The 17,899-nt window shown below is 46.5% G+C and overlaps 1 protein-coding gene across 3 annotated transcripts; it reads right to left on the reverse strand.

Annotated features, from left to right (window-relative positions):
- Positions 1–847: 847 nt before the first annotated feature.
- On the reverse strand, positions 848–16,861 carry dcst2 (DC-STAMP domain containing 2). Of its 3 annotated transcripts, none has more exons than XM_062965248.1 (15): positions 16,345–16,858; positions 15,771–15,941; positions 14,239–14,340; positions 12,358–12,552; positions 10,836–10,901; positions 9,081–9,294; positions 7,911–8,068; positions 7,652–7,816; positions 6,842–7,009; positions 4,358–4,458; positions 3,750–3,880; positions 3,552–3,647; positions 3,078–3,171; positions 2,279–2,593; positions 848–1,025 (listed from the first exon to the last, which is right to left on the reverse strand). In XM_062965248.1, exons 1-15 carry the CDS (start codon positions 16,754–16,756, stop codon positions 996–998), a joined length of 2,418 nt encoding a protein of 805 aa, XP_062821318.1. In that variant the 5' UTR covers positions 16,757–16,858; the 3' UTR covers positions 848–995. The 3 variants fall into 3 exon arrangements, with proteins under 3 accessions (XP_062821318.1, XP_062821316.1, XP_062821319.1); XM_062965246.1 differs by having other exon boundaries at positions 3,520–3,647; positions 16,345–16,856; XM_062965249.1 differs by lacking the exons at positions 4,358–4,458; positions 6,842–7,009 and having other exon boundaries at positions 3,520–3,647; positions 16,345–16,861.
- Positions 16,862–17,899: the final 1,038 nt, after the last annotated feature.

The raw sequence follows: 17,899 nt of genomic DNA on the forward strand, positions 1-17,899 counted from the left end.
GGAACTCTATCGTGCCATTCTCGTATAATACAATTATAATACAAGTATAATACAAGTATAATACAAGTATAATACAATTATAATAAAATGAGACTCTACTGTATTACAATCCTCTTGAGGGGCCTGTAGTTTTGTTGTCTTGTCCGCTACCCTGATGCCATCACTCTTTTATATATAGAGACTAGCTGTGCCCGGCCACGCATTGCTGTGGCAAAGTGGTGGTGGTATTGGTTAAAAATTGTGTAATTTTTATTTGACGTTATTTGTATTTTTTTATATATATAAATTTTATTGTAAGTTATCTTTTTATTATATTTTATTATTTTCTTGTATTATTTTTAGTTATTTTCTGTTATAGTATTTTATTGTATTAATTTTTTAGTGTTTTGAATTATATTTTAGTGTTTTTAATTATTTTTATTGGGTTGCTAGGAGACCAAGTTGGAGGAGCTTAGCCTTCTAACTGGCAGCAATTGGATAAAAGCAATTATTCCTCTCTCTCTAATTAGGACTTTTCTTTTCTTTTTGTTGTATCAACCTAGAGGCATGGATGATGGGTTGTGTTGTCAAATTTCGAGGTTGGGGGGCCTGTAGTTTGTTGTTTTGTCCGCTGCCCTGATGCCATCACTCTTTTATATAGAGAGATTGTAGTAGTAGTAGTATGATATACTTCTATTATTATAATTGTATATTATTGTAGTAATAATTATTATTATCTTGCAGTTTAATAAAGGTCGCTGCTTTCTCCTAATATAGGGATCCAATATACAAATTGCCACCGGATTTTTCACTTTGTGGCAACTGAAGTCAGCCTGAGTTCAAGGCAAAAAATTGGGACATTTGAGAAGCCTTTGGAAAATGAATATATATATATATATATACGTTTAATTAAGGTAAGACATGCATTTCTTTTGGAAAGGGAGAGTTTCCCTCTCTATTTCTTCTGCGTTTGGACTTCCTCCAGCTCCTCGCTGCTGCTGCTGCTTCCGCTGGATTCAGCCTTTTTCTGGTAACTGAAATCTAGGCTGTTGAAAGGGAAAAGGGAAAAAGCAGAGCGTAAATAATAACAATAATAATACCCTCTATTAAACAACTACAAACAGTAATAATAACATTCAGGTTTCCTATTCTAAATGGCACATAATAACAATAACAACAACAACAACAATAATATCCTGGTTTTCTCTCCTAAATTATTATTATTAATAATAATAATATCTTGGTTTCCTCTCCTAAACTACTATAAACAACAACAACAACAATAGATACATAGACACTTGAAGTCTCCTTCGGGAGAAATAAAGCGGGGTATAAATAAATATAATAATAATGATAATAATAGATTCATAGATGCTTTGAGTTTTCTGCCGTAGAGATAAAGTGGGGTATAAATAAATATAATAGCAATAGTAATAATGCATTCTAATAATAGATACATAGCCACTTTGAGTCTCCTTCAGGAGACATAATGTGGAGTATAAATAAATATAATAATAATAGTAATATAATAATAATAGTAATATAATAATAATAATAATAATAGACTAATAGATGCTTTGTGTTTTCTTTGGGAGATATAAATCAGAGCATAAATTAAATATAATAATAATAGTAATAATAATAAAAGATACATAGCTGCTTTGAGTTTTCTTTGGGAGAGATAAGGCAGGATATAAATAAATATAATAATGCTAAGACTATTACTAATAATAATAGATACGAGGGCTATCCAGAAAGTAGGTTACGTTTTGGATTTTAAAAAGGACAAAGTATAGGATAAATCATTTACCATATGCAGCTGAAAGACACATTCTAAAACTACAATCTCATGTAATCCCCATTGAAATTTAGCCACGTTTTCATATAGATAAATGAGTTTGAAAAGATCTGCCCCAGTAAATTTGCCACCTCTCTCCTCCGTTTCCAACAATGGAGAAATGTAGCTTTTTGGCGGCGCCGCAGGAAGGGAGAAGGGGGAAGAGCTGAGGACACAAGCGGGGAATTTACTGGGGCAGATCTTTTGAAACTCATTTATCTATATGAAAACGTGGCTAAATTTCAATAGGGATTACATGAGATTGTAGCTTTGGGATGTGTCTTTCAGCTGCATATGGTAAATGATTTCTCCTATACTTTGTGCTTTTTAAAATCCAAAACGTAACCTACTTTCTGGATAGCCCTCGTACATAGCCACTTGGAGATTCCTTTGGGAGAGATAAAACAGGGTATAAATTAATATTATTATAATGATGATATTAATAATAATAGTTGAGCTTACCTGGATTCGGAGGAGGAAGAGGAGCTGCCGCTGCCTTTGCTGGAGGAGGAGGAGGAGGAGGAGGAGGAGGAGGAGGAGGAGGAGGAGGAGGAGGCGCTCCCCTCGCTGCTGCTTCCTTCTTCCTCGCGCAGCTGTGCCAGGACGGTCTTGGCCACGTGTGCGGGGAGCTTGCGGCAGCCGCCTTCCCCTTTGGCCGCCCTCTCGATGCGGGCCTTGAGCTCCCGGCGCTGCCTGCGCTGCTCCCGGCCGGGGGCCCCGCGCAAGGCCCGCACGGCCCCGATCCACAGCCCCATCGCCTCCTCGTCGCTTGAGTCCCTGCCGGTGGGAAAAGCAGGCACACGCGTCACCCACAAGATCTGTTGTACTCTGACACGGAAACACCTCTTGCATACATCCATAAACCAGGCAACAGGATTTTTTTCCCCAAGGTAAACCCTTCAAGGAAAAACAGGCATGGACTAGAACAGGAAACTTAAGGATACTTGAAAAATGAACTTGAGAGCAATGTTTATCTCTTCTGAGAGGCACAAAGTAAACACCACTTAATTTAAGCCCGACCATGAAGCCATGAGATCATGCCTAACGCACCTGGGCTTCAAGGTCTATGTAATTAGTCTGTTTTTCACTCCCTCCATTCTCAGACCTAATCTAGCTTCACGGGAAAACTCCCCTAGAGAACTGGTTTCACTGTCCCTGGTTGCTTGGGAACGATCAGAGGAGCTGCAGACATACACTCCCTCAGAATAAATATAAATACAATACAATAAAAACTAGTGAAAAGTACAAGAAGTGGACGTACACTTCCTCGTCCATGTCTCCCTGGAAGGTGAGGGGAGCCATGCAGACGGAGCAGGTGTTGTTCAGGTACTGATAGCAGCCGGGGCAGTAGATACCTGTCCAGGTGATAAGGGTAAAAGTGATGTAAATAAATAAATAATAAATAATGCAGCATTCATACCCGCCACACCAAGACTATTAATTGCCATTCAAACGGACCAACCAAGGATTCCGCAAGGTAGAAAGCGGCCAGGCTTGCAAGCAGCAAGGCTATTCAGTGCTTTTCAACCTGGCCAACCAAGATTTCTCCTAGGTAGAAAATCCCCAAGCTCTGAAGCCATGAGGATACCCCGTGCCATCAACCTGGCCCAGCAAGGATGCCCTAGGTAGAAAGCAGCCAGGCTTTTGAGCTGCAAGACTATTCAGTGCCGTTCAAGCTGGGCCCGCCGGTCTGGGGGCCTGACCTTGGCAGGAGGGGGTGCTGCAGGTCACGAACCACTCGCTTTCCTCTTTGCCGCGGATCTTCCCGCAGCCCATGCAGTACGAGGCGTGGACGCCCAGCTTCTTTGCCAGCCACTTGCAGATGGGGAACCTGCGCGGGAGGGAGCGGCTTAGGAAACTGCAAATCCCTTCTGGCCTGAGAATTGGCCGCCTGCAAGGACGTTGCCCAGGGGACGTTGCCCAGGGGTCTTACTTGGCGGCAAAGATGAGGAGGATGTTCTGGTGTCCCCCGTCCGCCGACCGCTGCCGGATGGCCTTCATGATGGCCGAGGCCAAGCCGGTCCGCCGGGTCAGGATGGTGTTGTAGAGGTACGAGATCCGCTCCTGGGAGGAAAGGAGAGAGCAACAAAGAGCCGTTGGCCTTGCAAAAGGCCCGATCCTGGCATAGAAAGATATGTATACATACATACTAGCTGTGCCCAGCCACACGTTCCTGTGGCAAAGTATGGTGGTATGGGAAATCAGATAATCTGTATTTTATAGGCAGTGTGGAAGAGGCCTAAGTGAGGCCTAACTCTGCCTGTCCCCTGGGCTGAGTGGGTTGCCTTCTAACTGGCAGCAATTGGATTAAAGCAATTATTCCTCTCCGTCTACTTAGGACGTTATTTTTGTTTTCTTTTTGTTGTATGAATGTAGAGGCATGGATGAGGGGTTGTGCTGCCAAGTTTAGTGTTTCTGGGATGTGTAGTTTTGTTGTTTGGTCCTAGGCTGAAATTTCATTACCCTTTTATATATATACACATACACACACACACACACACACATATACGTACATAACACACCATGGATCTGCTCACTCACCCGTTCACGGGAAGGATAGTACCAGGCGCAGACGACACGCTGCAGGCGCTGGATGTAGACGCCGAAGATGGCCGTGAAGAAGCAGATGCCGTACAGGATGCCTGGAGACACACAGAGACACACATGTACGTATACTCACATAAATCTATACACACGCATACCTATACGTAACATATACATACCTGCACGTAAACATATATACATAATTATATATACATACCTCTACATACTTGCACACATACTTATACACGCAACTATACATTCATACATACATACATATATATCCACAAACACATAAAGCTATACACATATACCTACACATAAACGTGTAACTATATATACGTACCTCTACATACTCACACAAATACACACTATATATATATATATATATACACACATATACAAACCTATACACACATATCTACATATAAACATTGAACTACTTTTTCTGCCAAATTTGTTGTCTAACATGATATTTTGGTGCTTCATTTGTAAAATCATAACCTAATTTGATGTTTAATAGGCTTTTCCTTAATGCCTCCTTATTATCCAACATATTCACTTATTCAATATTCTGCCAGCCCGTTTATGTTGGATAAGTGAGACTCTACTGTACTGTATTTACAAATTTATCACTAAAATATCACAATGAATTTAAAACACTGACTACAAAAACATTGATTATGAAAAGGCAGACTGCGTTGGATAATCCAGAACATTGTATAAGTGAATGTTGGATAAGTGAGATTCTACTTTAATATGAAATAATTACTGGGATAGAGTAATGCAGAACAATATAATCTCTAAAACCAGGACAGTAAATAAACAGGGGAATTCCACACAGGAAACAATCAGGGCCAGCTAACACCTCCCAACAAAAAATTCACTCAGGGAGGAAACAGCCAGGCTTTAAAGCTGCAAGGCCATTACATCCTAATCATTTTCCTAATTGCAGCATTCATACTTGCCTCCAACAGAAAAAAAACCATTCAGAAATATTGTATATTCACAACCTTTAGGAAATAATATCCCCTGATGGCGCAGCATGTTAAAGCGCTGAGCTGCTGAACTTCTGGACCGAAAGGCCGCAGGTTTGAATTGGGGGAGTGGAGAGAGCCCCCACTGTTAGCCCCAGCTTCTGCCAACCCAGAAGTTCAAAAACATGTAAATGTGAGTGCATCAATAGGTACTGCTCCGGTGGGAAGGTAACGCTGCTCCATGTAGTCATCCCACATGACCTTGGAGGAGTCTACGGACAACGCCGGCTCTTTGGCTTAGAAATGGAGATGAGCACCAACCCCCCAGAGTAAGACACGACTGGACTTAATGTCAAGGGAAAACCTTGACCCTTGACCTTAACTACCACCAATTCCTCAATACTTTTATTTCCCAGACCACCATATTTCGCCACAGCAACGCGTGGCCGGGCACAGCTAGTTTATATATATATATATATCCCCCACCCAACCTATACACACATATCTACACATAAACATATACACATAACTATATATACATACCTCTACCTACTTGCATACATACTTATACACACAACTGTACATATATATATATATATATATACACCCCACAAACCTATACACACACATATATCTACACATAAGCATATACACGTAATTATATATACATACCTTTACCTACTTGCACACATACTTATACACACAACTATACATACATACATACATACATATATATACCTACACACATATACACATAACTATGAACACAGAAATATACATACATACACATAACTACTATATATGCATACACATTTATTTATTTATTTATTTATTTACTTACAGTATTTATTTTCCGCCTGTCTTTCTCACCCCGAAGGGGACTCAGGGCGGATCACATTACACATACAGTAGAGTCTCACTTATCCAACACTCGCTTATCCAACGTTCTGGATTATCCAACGCATTTTTGTAGTCAATGTTTTCAATACATCGTGATATTTTGGTGCTAAATTCGTAAATATAGTACTTACTACATAGCATTACTGCGTATTGAACTACTTTTTCTGTCAAATTTGTTGTCTAATATGAAGTTTTGGTGCTTCATTTGTAAAATCATAACCTAATTTGATGTGTAATAGGCTTCTCCTTAATCCCTCCTTATTATCCAACATATTTGCTTATCCAACGTTCTGCCGGCCCGTTTATGTTGGATAAGCGAGACTCTACTGTATAGGCAAACATTCAATGCCTTTTAACATAGAACAAAGACAAGACAAACATAGGCTCCGAGCGGGCCTCGAACTCATGACCTCCTGGTCAGAGTGATTCATTGCAGCTGGTTGCAGCTGGCTTGCTCTCCAGCCTGCGCCACAGCCCATATACAACACACTATATACATAACTATATACACATACATACACGTAGCTACTCACAGACACATACACATAATATAACCTACAAGCCCACCAACCGAGACGCCCGTCTCGCCAGCGCGGCTGTCACTCACCGAGGACGACGTATCCGTGGTAGTCGGGCTCGGAGGGGCGGAGGAGGCAGCGGTGGGAGAGGACGCTGACGTTCTGGCGCTGCAGCACCGAGAAGGAGGAGACCATGTCCCGGTACATCTCCCCCGAGTAGCCGGACCCGTTCACGCTCACCGTCATGGTCACGGGGGCTGCGGGGAGGGAGGGAGGGAGGGGCGCAAGGGGTCCGCCTGCCCGTCAGCACGGTTCTGAATTGCTCCAATGGCTCAGGATTGGTTCTCATTTAGCAACTAAATTATATTTAAAATAATCTATCTATATATATAAAAGAGTGATGGCATCACGGCGACCCACAAAACAACAAAACTACAGGCCCCCCAACCTCGAAATTTGACAACACAACCCATCATCCATGCCTCTAGGTTGATACAAGAAAAAGAAAAGAAAAATAGTCCTAATTAGAGGGAGAGCAATAATTGTTTTTATCCCATTGCTGCCAGTTAGAAGGCTAAGCTCCGCCCACTTGGTCTCCTAGCAACCTACTCAGCCCAGGGGACAGGCACAGTTAGGCCTCACTTAGGCCTCTTCCACAGATTATCAGATTTTAACTGGATTATATGGCAGTGTAGACTCAAGGCCCTTGAGTCTATATAACCCAATTAGAATCTTACATTATCTGCTTTGCACTGGATTATCTTGACTCCACACTGCCATATAATCCACTTCAGTGTGCATACTAAACATAAAGACTACCATACAACAGACATTCAATACCACCACTACCTCAACAATTTCTCACCCACACCACCAGACAACGCCACAGCAACGCTCACCTCTGGCGACGACCTCCCCTTGCAGCTGGTAGCGCACCAGGTCAAAGAGCCAGAAGATGGAGTAGTCGGCCGCGATGAGGATGATGACCACCATCATCTGCCGGCAGACGGAGATGAGGGACAGGGCGTAGCGGAGCTGCTCCTTCCGGGGCAGGGTCAGTGAAGCTGGGGGGCAGCAGGAGGAGGAGGACAATCGGGGATCTGGTACCGGTCCAGGTGGTTTTGGGGCAGGAACCAGCCCGGAATCGGAGCCACTCACCGGGGCGGATGTAGCGGCCGCTCTCCTTGGACGTGAGCGGCAGGACGGTGGGCTTCCTGAGCCTCCGGCGCATGGCGTCCATCTCCAGGAAGGGCCTCGTGATGTAGATGTTGTCGTAGCTGTCGTCCTGCAAGTAGCGCTTCCGGTACATCAACGCCCTGTTCGGAGGTGGGAAAAGCGGCCCCTTGGAATGCGAGCCCCATGCCAAGATGGGGATGGATGGTCTCTAGGGGTCCCCCCCCAAATTTGGCTCTACAGTAGAGTTCCGGTTAACCGACTTCTGGTTAACCGACACTCCGTATTATCCGACGTCCCAGGCCCCTTGGGAGGCGCTCATGCCCGTTGCTAGGTAGCTTGCTATCTACCTAGCAACGCGCACGGGCACCTCCCAAGAGGCAGGGCGGCGAGCAGAGAAGTGCCCGTGCGTGTTGCTAGGTAGATAGCAAGCTACCTAGCAATGCGCACGGGCGCTTCGCTAAGCCGAGTGCTCGCTGCTCTGCCCCTTGGGAGGCGCCTGTGCGCGTTGCTAGGTAGATAGCAAGCTACCTAGCAACACGCACGGGCGCTTCCCAAGGGGTCTGGACACTGGACCGAAACTGGGCACTGGGCCCATAACCCAATATCAGAGTGGCTTTGCTAGGCATACGCAGCAGAAGTCGCTGACGGAAGAAGCTCTGCATAAATAACGACGCTGCAGTCTTCGGTTATCTATCAAAATGTTTACTTACAAACGGAAATCTACAAGACGAGACACAGCTCTCACGCAGGCACACACAGGAAGGACAGAGATAGGAAGTAGAGGGCTATTTATCTCATCCTCTGCTGTCTGATGCAATCCAAGCTTAACCCTTTACACACTTGCATAGTAGGCAGCACACAGTGTATGATGCAATCTCCAGCACACATTGCACAACCATGACTCAATTTCAACAACTCTATATACAATCATTCTCACTTCTACCTAGCAACGTGCACGGGGCACTTCCTTCAACCGGCTCGCTGGATAATAGGGCCTCCCTATTATCCGTCAGATCCAGTTATTCGACATTCGGCCTGCCCGTTTATGTCGAATAACCGGAACTCTACTGCATATGCGGGGGAATGGATGCAGCGTGACACCACAGCCCAAGACTCTGGGCCAGGGCCTCACTTTTTGGGGCGGGGCCTCACTTGACGTAGATGAAGATGATGATGAAGGTGGAGACGTAGCCGAACATCCCGATGGCCTCGCGGGCCGGCTGCAGGCGAGTGCCCACCTCCTCCATGATGTCGAAGGCCACCTGCGAGAGGCTCTTGCTGGCGTTGACGGTCACGTCGTAGCTGTTGATGGTGGTCAGGTTGAACTCGAACTCGCCCCGGATGCGCTTCAGGATGTCCACAATGGCTGTGGGAGAAAACAACAACAACGACAATATATTGCTGTAATGTTGGCATGTGCAGGAGCAATGTCTGCGAGAGCCGGGACAAATTTTATTTATATATTTACAGTATTTATATTCCGTCCTAGTTTCTCACCCCGAAGGGGACTCAGAGCAGATAACAATGTACATATACGTGGCAAACATTCAATGCCATTATTAGACATATATAGACAGACACAGAAGAAGTTTAACATTTTCCAGCTTCCGGCTTCATGAGGGTATGCTCGATTCCGGCCACATGGGGGAGCTGCCGCTTCATCATCCACTTGTGACACCAAGTCCTTGATGGAGTACTTCCTCATTCCCTTCCTCACACTGCTGGACATTTTTATGGTGTCGTAAATTAGTTAAATTAGCCTCCCCGCAAAAGTGGTACCTAAATTTCCTACTCGACAGATGCAACTGTCTTTCGGGTTGCTTAGGTCAACAATGAGCTAGGCTATTTAATGACTGGGTACCCAATCCAACCCGGGCTGGCTTCGAACTCATGACCTCTCAGTCACTAGTGATTTATTGCAGCTGGCTACTAACCAGCTGTGCCACAGCCTGGCCCCGATCCTAGATCAGGACAATAGTACAGCATCATCTGCGTACAAGAATAAGGGAACATTGTTGTATCCCGTCTTGAGCCGTGAGGAGAGGCGGGTAATAAATAACATTATTATTAACATGGGTAGGATGCATCTTGAAACTATGACCATTCACCGATGCTAGAGTGTGAGGTGAATCACAGAGAAATACACTTAATGAAGGAGGGGCCAATATGCAGCCCGGCTTGATCCCCACTTGTCGGACTACTCATTCTAGTAGTTAACCAACCGTCCTCACAGCATCTAATTTGACAAATATATATCTATATATATATAAAAGGGTAATGAAATTTCGGTCTAGGACAAAACAACAAAACTACACATTCCAGAAACACTAAACTTGCCAGCACAACCCCTCATCCATGCCTCTAGGTTGATACAACAAAAAGAAAAGGAAAATAAAGTACTAATTAGAGGGAAAGGAATAATTGTTTTTATCTCATTGCTGCCAGTTAGAAGGCTAAGCTCCACCCACTTGGTCTGCTGTCAGTTAGAAGGCTAAGCTCCACCCACTTGGTCTCCTAGCAACCCACTCAGCCCAGGGCTACTTCAATCAGGCCTCTGCCACACTGCCTATAAAATACAGATTATCTGATTTCAACTGGATTATATGGCAGTGTAGACTCAAGATGAGCACCAACCCCCAGAATCAGACACGACTGGACTTAATGTCAGGGGGAAACCTTAGCCTTTACCTTAACTACCACCAATTCCTCAGTACTTTATTTCCCATACCACCATACTTTGCCACAGCAACACGTGGCCGGGCACAGCTAGTGTGTATGTGTGTGTGTGTGTGTGTGTGTGTGTGTGTGTGTGTGTGTGTGTGTATATATATATATATATATATATATATATATATATATATATATATATCTACACACAAAAGTCTGGTGTTGACGTTCAATACTCACGATCGGCCACTTTTTGGCGCAGGAACGGGACGATGTAGTTGGGGATGATGCAGAAGACGAGGAGGACTGCCGGGAAGAAACAAGGCAAGCGTGAGGAGAGCGGTCTTGTCCCGCCTCGGCCCCTTTGGTCACTTGGCCAGACGAGACTGACCGCAAGGCAAGGACAAAGCAGGAGGGTGGAAAAGAATGCATTCAGGCTTCTAGGGATACCATTCCTTAGCTGTATGTGCTTGGAGTCCTCGCCAATTTATACCGTGCTGAAATCAATGCAAGGTTAGGTTACACAAATAACTGTGAACCTGTTGAGACAGCTATGATGTAGACCGTGCACACGTGACGTGGGCTTAGGAACATCTCGCCCAATTAATATATGTTGGAGACAACTGCGCATGTCTAAGGACTGCGTGATAGTCAGTATTTTCCATGGCTAGATTAGCCTCCTGCGCATGCTTGTAAAATGCTATAACTAGAAAGCCAACCCAAGAAGGGGTGGGCAGTTCCTTTTCAGCATGAGCCGAGAATTTCAGTACAATTTGGCAAATAATAAAAGGGCTCAAAGGCAACAGGCAACAGAGGAAGATCTCTCCCTCCCTCCCTCCGGCGGTCAAGAGTCCACTCACTGTTGGGATGGTCTACTGAATCGGAATCTGTAAAGCAATGTATGGTAAATTGGGCAAGAAATATTGGTCATCCAATAAGATTTGAAGAATGGGAACAAATTTGGAATAAAAAATTAAAATATACATATGCTTGGGAGCTAAAGGAGAACTGGTTAAAGATCTTCCACAGGTGGTATATGACCCCAAAGAAATTATCATTAATGTATAAAACATATTAAAAAAAACTGTTGGAAATGTAAAACGCATGAAGGATCTTTCTACCATTTATGGTGGACCTGTGAAAGAGTACAAAAATTTTGGAGAATGATCCACGCAGAGACACAAAAAATATTGGACAAAAACTTCTCTATGAAACCAGAATTATATTTATTAGGAATTACGGACACATCTCTAGAACTGAATACAAATGATGATCAACTTTTTACATATATCTCAACAGCGGCCAGAATAACTCTAGCAAAACAATGGAAAACAGAACAGATCCCACAGATTGCTCAATGGTTGGAGAAATTAGAAGAAATAAAGAATATGGACAAATTAACGTGGTACATGAAAGAAATTAGAGGAAAGCCGATACAGAAGACAAACTGGGAAAAAGTGGAAATGTATATTAATAGAAAGTGTTAATTTACAAAATGAACCGGGACAATGTAAGAAATGTAAATGAAAAGTAATGTACCAAAAGGGGAAAGGATGGAAGTTTTGTTTTCAAATACCCCCCCCCCCTTCTTTCCTTCCCTGTTTTCCCTTATGTTTCTATTCCTGTACTACCTAAACCTTTACCCTACCCCATCACAACCCCTCACTAGTTTACCTTGTTTTCATAATGCTGTGTATGTTTGTTTTTACACTTTCCCTTCAACAAAATCAATAAAAATAATTTTAAAAAAGAGTCCACTCACTGTTGGCCAGGCCGCAGAGGTACTTGAAGAGCAGGACGATGTAGCAGAGGAGGAAGAGCAAGGGCACGACCCGCATGCACTCGTCCTTGGCGGTCTCGAAGAGGGCCACGCACTTCTTGTACGGGGCCCCCATCTCCTTGTTGCAGATGTCCCCCACGTGCACCAGCCAGTACCACACGTTGCGCAGGCAGCGGGCTGCAAGGGGAGGAGCGAGGGAGGGAGGCAGGTGCAAAATAAGACAACTATCTAGATATATAAAAGAGTGATGGCGTCAGGGCAGCGGACAAAACAACAAAACTACAGGCCCCCCAACCTCAAAATTTGACAACACAACCCATCATCCACACCTCTAGGTTGATACAACAAAAAGGAAAGAAAAATAAAGTCCTAATTAGAGGGAGAGCAATAATTGTTTTTATCCAATTGCTGTCTGTTAGAAGGTGAAGCTCCGCCCACTTGGTCTCCTAGCAACCTACTCTGCCCAGGGGATAGGCAGACTTAGGCCTCACTTAGGTTTCTTCCACAGATTATCTAATTTGCACTGGATTATATGGTAGTGTAGACTCAAGGCCCTTCCACACAGCTATATAACCCATTTAGAATTGAATTATCTTGACTCCACACTGCCATATAATCCACTTCAGTGTGCATTTTATACAGCTGTGAAGAAGGGTTTTTCCTCAATACTTTATTTCTCATACCACCATACTTCGCCACAGCAACGCGTGGCCGGGCACAGCTAGTTAATATATAATAATAACAACAACAACACTTTAAGTATATTCCACCCCTCTCCCTGAAGGGACTCAGAGTGAATTACAGTATATAAACAAACACAGGCAACCATCCCCTACCTTGTTACAATTACGAGACACAAATACAGTGAGACACAAATACACAGACAAAGGCAAAGGCTTCTCCTTTCATTTCCGGCCCTCTCGGTTTCAGCCTGCGTTGTCCATAGACATCTCCTGGTTGTGTGGCTGCTTAGAGTGTCTTTTTGCCTTTCTCCACCAAAGCAGTACTTATTTATCTACTCACATTTGCATGAGGTTGGCAGCAGCTACGTAGGGCTGACATGGGGAGCTCACCCCATCTCGCGGGTTCGAACTGCCAACCTTCAGGTCAGCAGTTCAGCAGCACAAGGGTTTAACCCATTGCACCTCTATGGCTCCGATAATACAATACTATACTAATACTAAGAATATATAATAGTACAATAATAATAATATCTAATACTAAGAATATATAATATAACTTTAATATAATATAAATATAATGATACTAGTAATCTATATATATAAAAGAGTGATGGCATCATGGCGACCCACAAAACAACAAAACTACAGGTCCCCCAACCTCTAAATTTGACAGCACAACCCCTCATCCATGCCTCTAGGTTGATACAACAAAAAGGAAAGAAAAATAAAGTCCTAATTAGAGGGAGAGGAATAATTGCTTTTATCCAATTGCTGCCAGTTAGAAGGTGAAGCTCCGCCCACTTGGTCTCCTAGCAACCCACTCAGCCCAGGGGACCCTTTACCTTAACTACCACCAGTTCCTCAATACTTTATTTCCCATACCACCATACTTTGCCACAGCAACCTGTGGCCGGGCACAGCTAGTAACTTTAATATAATATAAATATAATGATACTAGTAATATATAATATAACATTCCTCTCACTTCTTGCTGTCTCGGCCCCATTCTTAAGTTGTACGTTTGTAACTGGGGTGATTGTGCCGCCAGGAGGCTCCACCTGTACTTTCCCGTCTCCGCGAATCCTCCGTCCTCCCCTTTTTCCCCATCTGCTTTGGAAATGTCCCAGTTTCTCCCCTCCCTTGGTCCTCGCCTTCCTTTGCCGCCCCGCGTGAGGCTCACCGACGTGTTTCACGGCGTCCATGACCGAGCTGAAGAGCTTCCGCACGCGGTCACCCACCACTTTGGCCTTCCGCGCGATGTCCTTGATCTTCTGCAAGGCGTCTGGGCAGCGGCACAGAAGGACAGACACATTCGCCAGGGAGGAAGGGGAGCGGGAGGGTGTTTGTTTGTTTGTTTAAACTGTAGAGCCATTTGGGCCTGATTCCGCCTCCCTTCTTTCCTTCTCTAAAGAACTACAAAACAGAGGTCTCTGCAGCTCCGCTTTTCTCCCTTCCCTTCTTTCTCCGAAGGCAAAAGTAGTCCACAAACCTGGAATGGAGGCTTTTGGAGGAAGGAGGATGGAGGGAAGGCCCGAATTCCAGAGACCACCATTCCAGGCTTTGGAGGAAGGAAGAAGGAAGGAGAGAAGAGCGGAGCTCCAGAGACCACAATTTCAGGCTTTTGAGGAAGGCAAGAAAAGTAGAGTTCCAGAGACCTCCGTTTCATGTGTTGGAGGAACGAGGAAAGAGAGAAGAGTGGAGTTCCAGAGACTGCCATTTCAGGCTTTGGAGGAAGGAGAGAAGAGCAGAACTCCACAGATCTCCATTTCAGGCTTTGGAGGAAAGAGAGAAGAGTGGAGCTCCAGAGACTCCATTTCAGGCTTTTGAGGAAGGAGGAAGGAAAGAAGAGTGGAGTTTCAGAGACCGCCATTCCAAGCTTTGGAGGAAGGAGAGAAGAGCGGAGCTCCAAAGGCCTAGATTTCAGACTTTGAAGGAAGGAGGAAGGAAAGAAGAGTGGAGTTTCAGAGACTCCATTCCAGGCTTTGTAGAAAGGAGAGAAGAGCTCCAGAGACTGCCATTCCAGGCTTTGGAGGAGGCGAGAAAAGTGGAGTTCCAGAGCAGAGGCGGTTCAACCGCCAGGCCAACCAGGCAGCTGCCTGTGGCGCCATCTTGTGGGGGGCGCCATCGAGGCCCCTCCCGTCTCCTGCGGCCTGACTCCACAAGGTATTGAACTGCTTTTTCTGTAGATTTGTTGTAAAACATGATCTTTTAGTGCTTAATTTGTAACGTCTTAATGTAATTTGATGTTTAATAGGCTTTTCCTTAATCCCTCCTTATTATCAAACATTTTTCCGTGATTGGTTTGGGGGGGTGCCAAAATTCTGTTCGCCTACACTTGAAAATTACCTAGGGCCGGCTCTGTTCCAGAGACCCCCGTTTCATGCGTGGGAGGAACTAGGAAAGAGAGAAGAGTGGAGTTCCAGAGACATCCATTCTATAGTTTCTAAACTGCCAATCTTTCGGATAAAGAAAAAAGGGAGGGAGGGAGGCTCAGCCCTAAGTGGCCTTGTGATTGATATGCAAGGAACACAAAAATGCCAGATCTGCCACCCTAAAAATGGGGGTGCGGCGATGATGTGGCGGCGACTATTCTGCGAGGAAACGGGGTGCTGGGATTAGGATGCTGGGCTTTGGGCTCCGTCTCCCCGTGTCCCCCAAAGGCCCCTCCCCAAGCCGCGTCCTCCCCCCTCCCCTCCCCCGTCCCCCACTCACTGAGGAGGGGCTCCTTGGCCCGCTGCACCATCTCGGCCGTCTGGTTGAGGGCGAGTTCGGCGCCGCAGCAGACGGCCTCGGCGCTGCGGGTGAAGTTGCGCAGGATGTTGGCGAAGGGGCCCTGCAGGGCCAGGCAGAAGGCCAGGAACAGCATCATGGTCTTGCCCTCGCCTGCACGGGGCGCAGAAGGGCAGGCGGGCCGTCAGGGGTCCTGTGTCGCCTTCCGGGCTGTGCTCTCACCCCGAGATCCCTTCCCATTGGCCAATTTGGCCCTCCCTCCTTCCGGGTATTTTGGACTCCAATTCCCACAATTCCTAACAGCCTATCGATAAAAGTCCAATGAAAGGAGTTTGGATGAAAGACAGAGCTGGCGCACTCCTTGTGATATGAACTCTGTGCTAACGGTGACCAAGACTCTGCATTGTTTTGGGGACAGGGATTAACAGTTTGCCATGTGCAGCTAGAGGACGAGGGCGTGAGAGGGTTGTCGCCACGTGCCTTCCTAGCAGGGGAGTTGTGTGTGTTGCGCAGCCTCCTACCCCGCCTCCCCCCCCCCAAGATCCCCGTCACTCACGGGAGAAGACCTGCGGCAAGGTGAGCAGGACGGTGGCCCGGACCTTGCGGGAGAAGGCCATGCCCAGGGCCAGGCCGGTGGCCAGCGTCAGGGTGGACATCAGGCAGTACCAGATGTTGTAGCCCTGGGCAAAGATGACCAGCGCCCCGTAGGCCCCCGACAGGGTCAGGCCCAGCACGAAGCCCCCCACGCTGCGCACCAGGGCCCGCCCACGGCTCTCCTCCGGGGAGTCCGGGACCCTCTCGCTCGCCGCCACCGCCCGCCTCTTCCGGCCCTTCTGCAGGGAGGCCTTCAGCCGCTGCGGGGAGAGGCTGGCCAGCAGGCCCATGGCCACAGGCAAGCAGGACAATGGAGGCCCTCCACTCCCCACCGCCCACCTCCGGCCGCGTTCTGACCCCAGCCCCACCCACATTCCGACAGGCCCCGCCCCTTGCCTCTAGCCCCGCCCACACTCCGACAAGGCTCTGCCCCTTCCCTCTAGCCCCACCCACATTCTAAGCCAGCCCCTCCCCTTTCTTCCTTCAGGAGGTTCCTCTGGACATAGCCCCACCCACATTCTGTTCAGGCCCCTCCCCTTTCCTCTAGCCCCACCCACATTCTAAGATAGTCACTCCCCTTTCTTCCTTGAGGAGGTTCCTCCTGACATAGCCCCACCCACATTCTGTTCAGGCCCCTCCCCTTTCCTCTAGCCCCACCCACATTCTAAGAATGCCCCTCCCCTTTCTTCCTTGAGGAAGTTCCTCCTGACATATTCACACCCACATTCTGTTCAGGCCCCTCCCCTTTCCTCTAGCCCCACCCACATTCTAAGCCGGCCCCTCCCCTTTCTTCCTTGAAGATGTTCCTTCTGACATAGCCCCACCCACATTCTGTTCAGGCCCCTCCCCTTTACCTCTAGCCCCACCCACATTCTAAGCCGGCCCCTCCCCTTTCTTCCTTGAAGATGTTCCTTCTGACATAGCCCCACCCACATTCTGTTCAGGCCCCTCCCCTTTACCTCTAGCCCCACCCACATTCTAAGCCGGCCCCTCCCCTTTCTTCCTTGAAGATGTTCCTTCTGACATAGCCCCACCCACATTCTGTTCAGGCCCCTCCCCTTTACCTCTAGCCCCACCCACATTCTAAGACGGCCCCTCCCCTTTCTTCCTTGAAGATGTTCCTTCTGACATAGCCCCACCCACATTCTGTTCAGGCCCCTCCCCTTTACCTCTAGCCCCACCCACATTCTAAGACGGCCCCTCCCTTTTCTTCCTTGAGGCGGATACTCGTGATATCTAGTAGCCACATCAACATTCTGTTCAGCCCCGCCCCTTTATTTTAGCCCCACCCACATTCTGGCCCTGCCCTGCTCCTTGACTCTAGCCCCACCCACATTCTAAGGTAGCCCCTCCCCTCTCTTCCTTGAGGCTGTTTCTCCTCCTGGCATCTAGCCCCACCCATATTCCAGCCAGGCCCCATCCCTTATAGCTTAAGTTTGTCAGTCATTCCAATCAGGCTCCGCCCTTTGATTCTTATATAGCCCTGCCCACATGTCACTGTCTCCGCCCCTTTTCCC

The sequence above is a fragment of the Anolis carolinensis genome, unplaced genomic scaffold (assembly GCF_035594765.1).
Source record: "Anolis carolinensis isolate JA03-04 unplaced genomic scaffold, rAnoCar3.1.pri scaffold_14, whole genome shotgun sequence".
In the NCBI taxonomy this organism is placed as follows: Eukaryota; Metazoa; Chordata; class Lepidosauria; order Squamata; family Dactyloidae; genus Anolis; species Anolis carolinensis.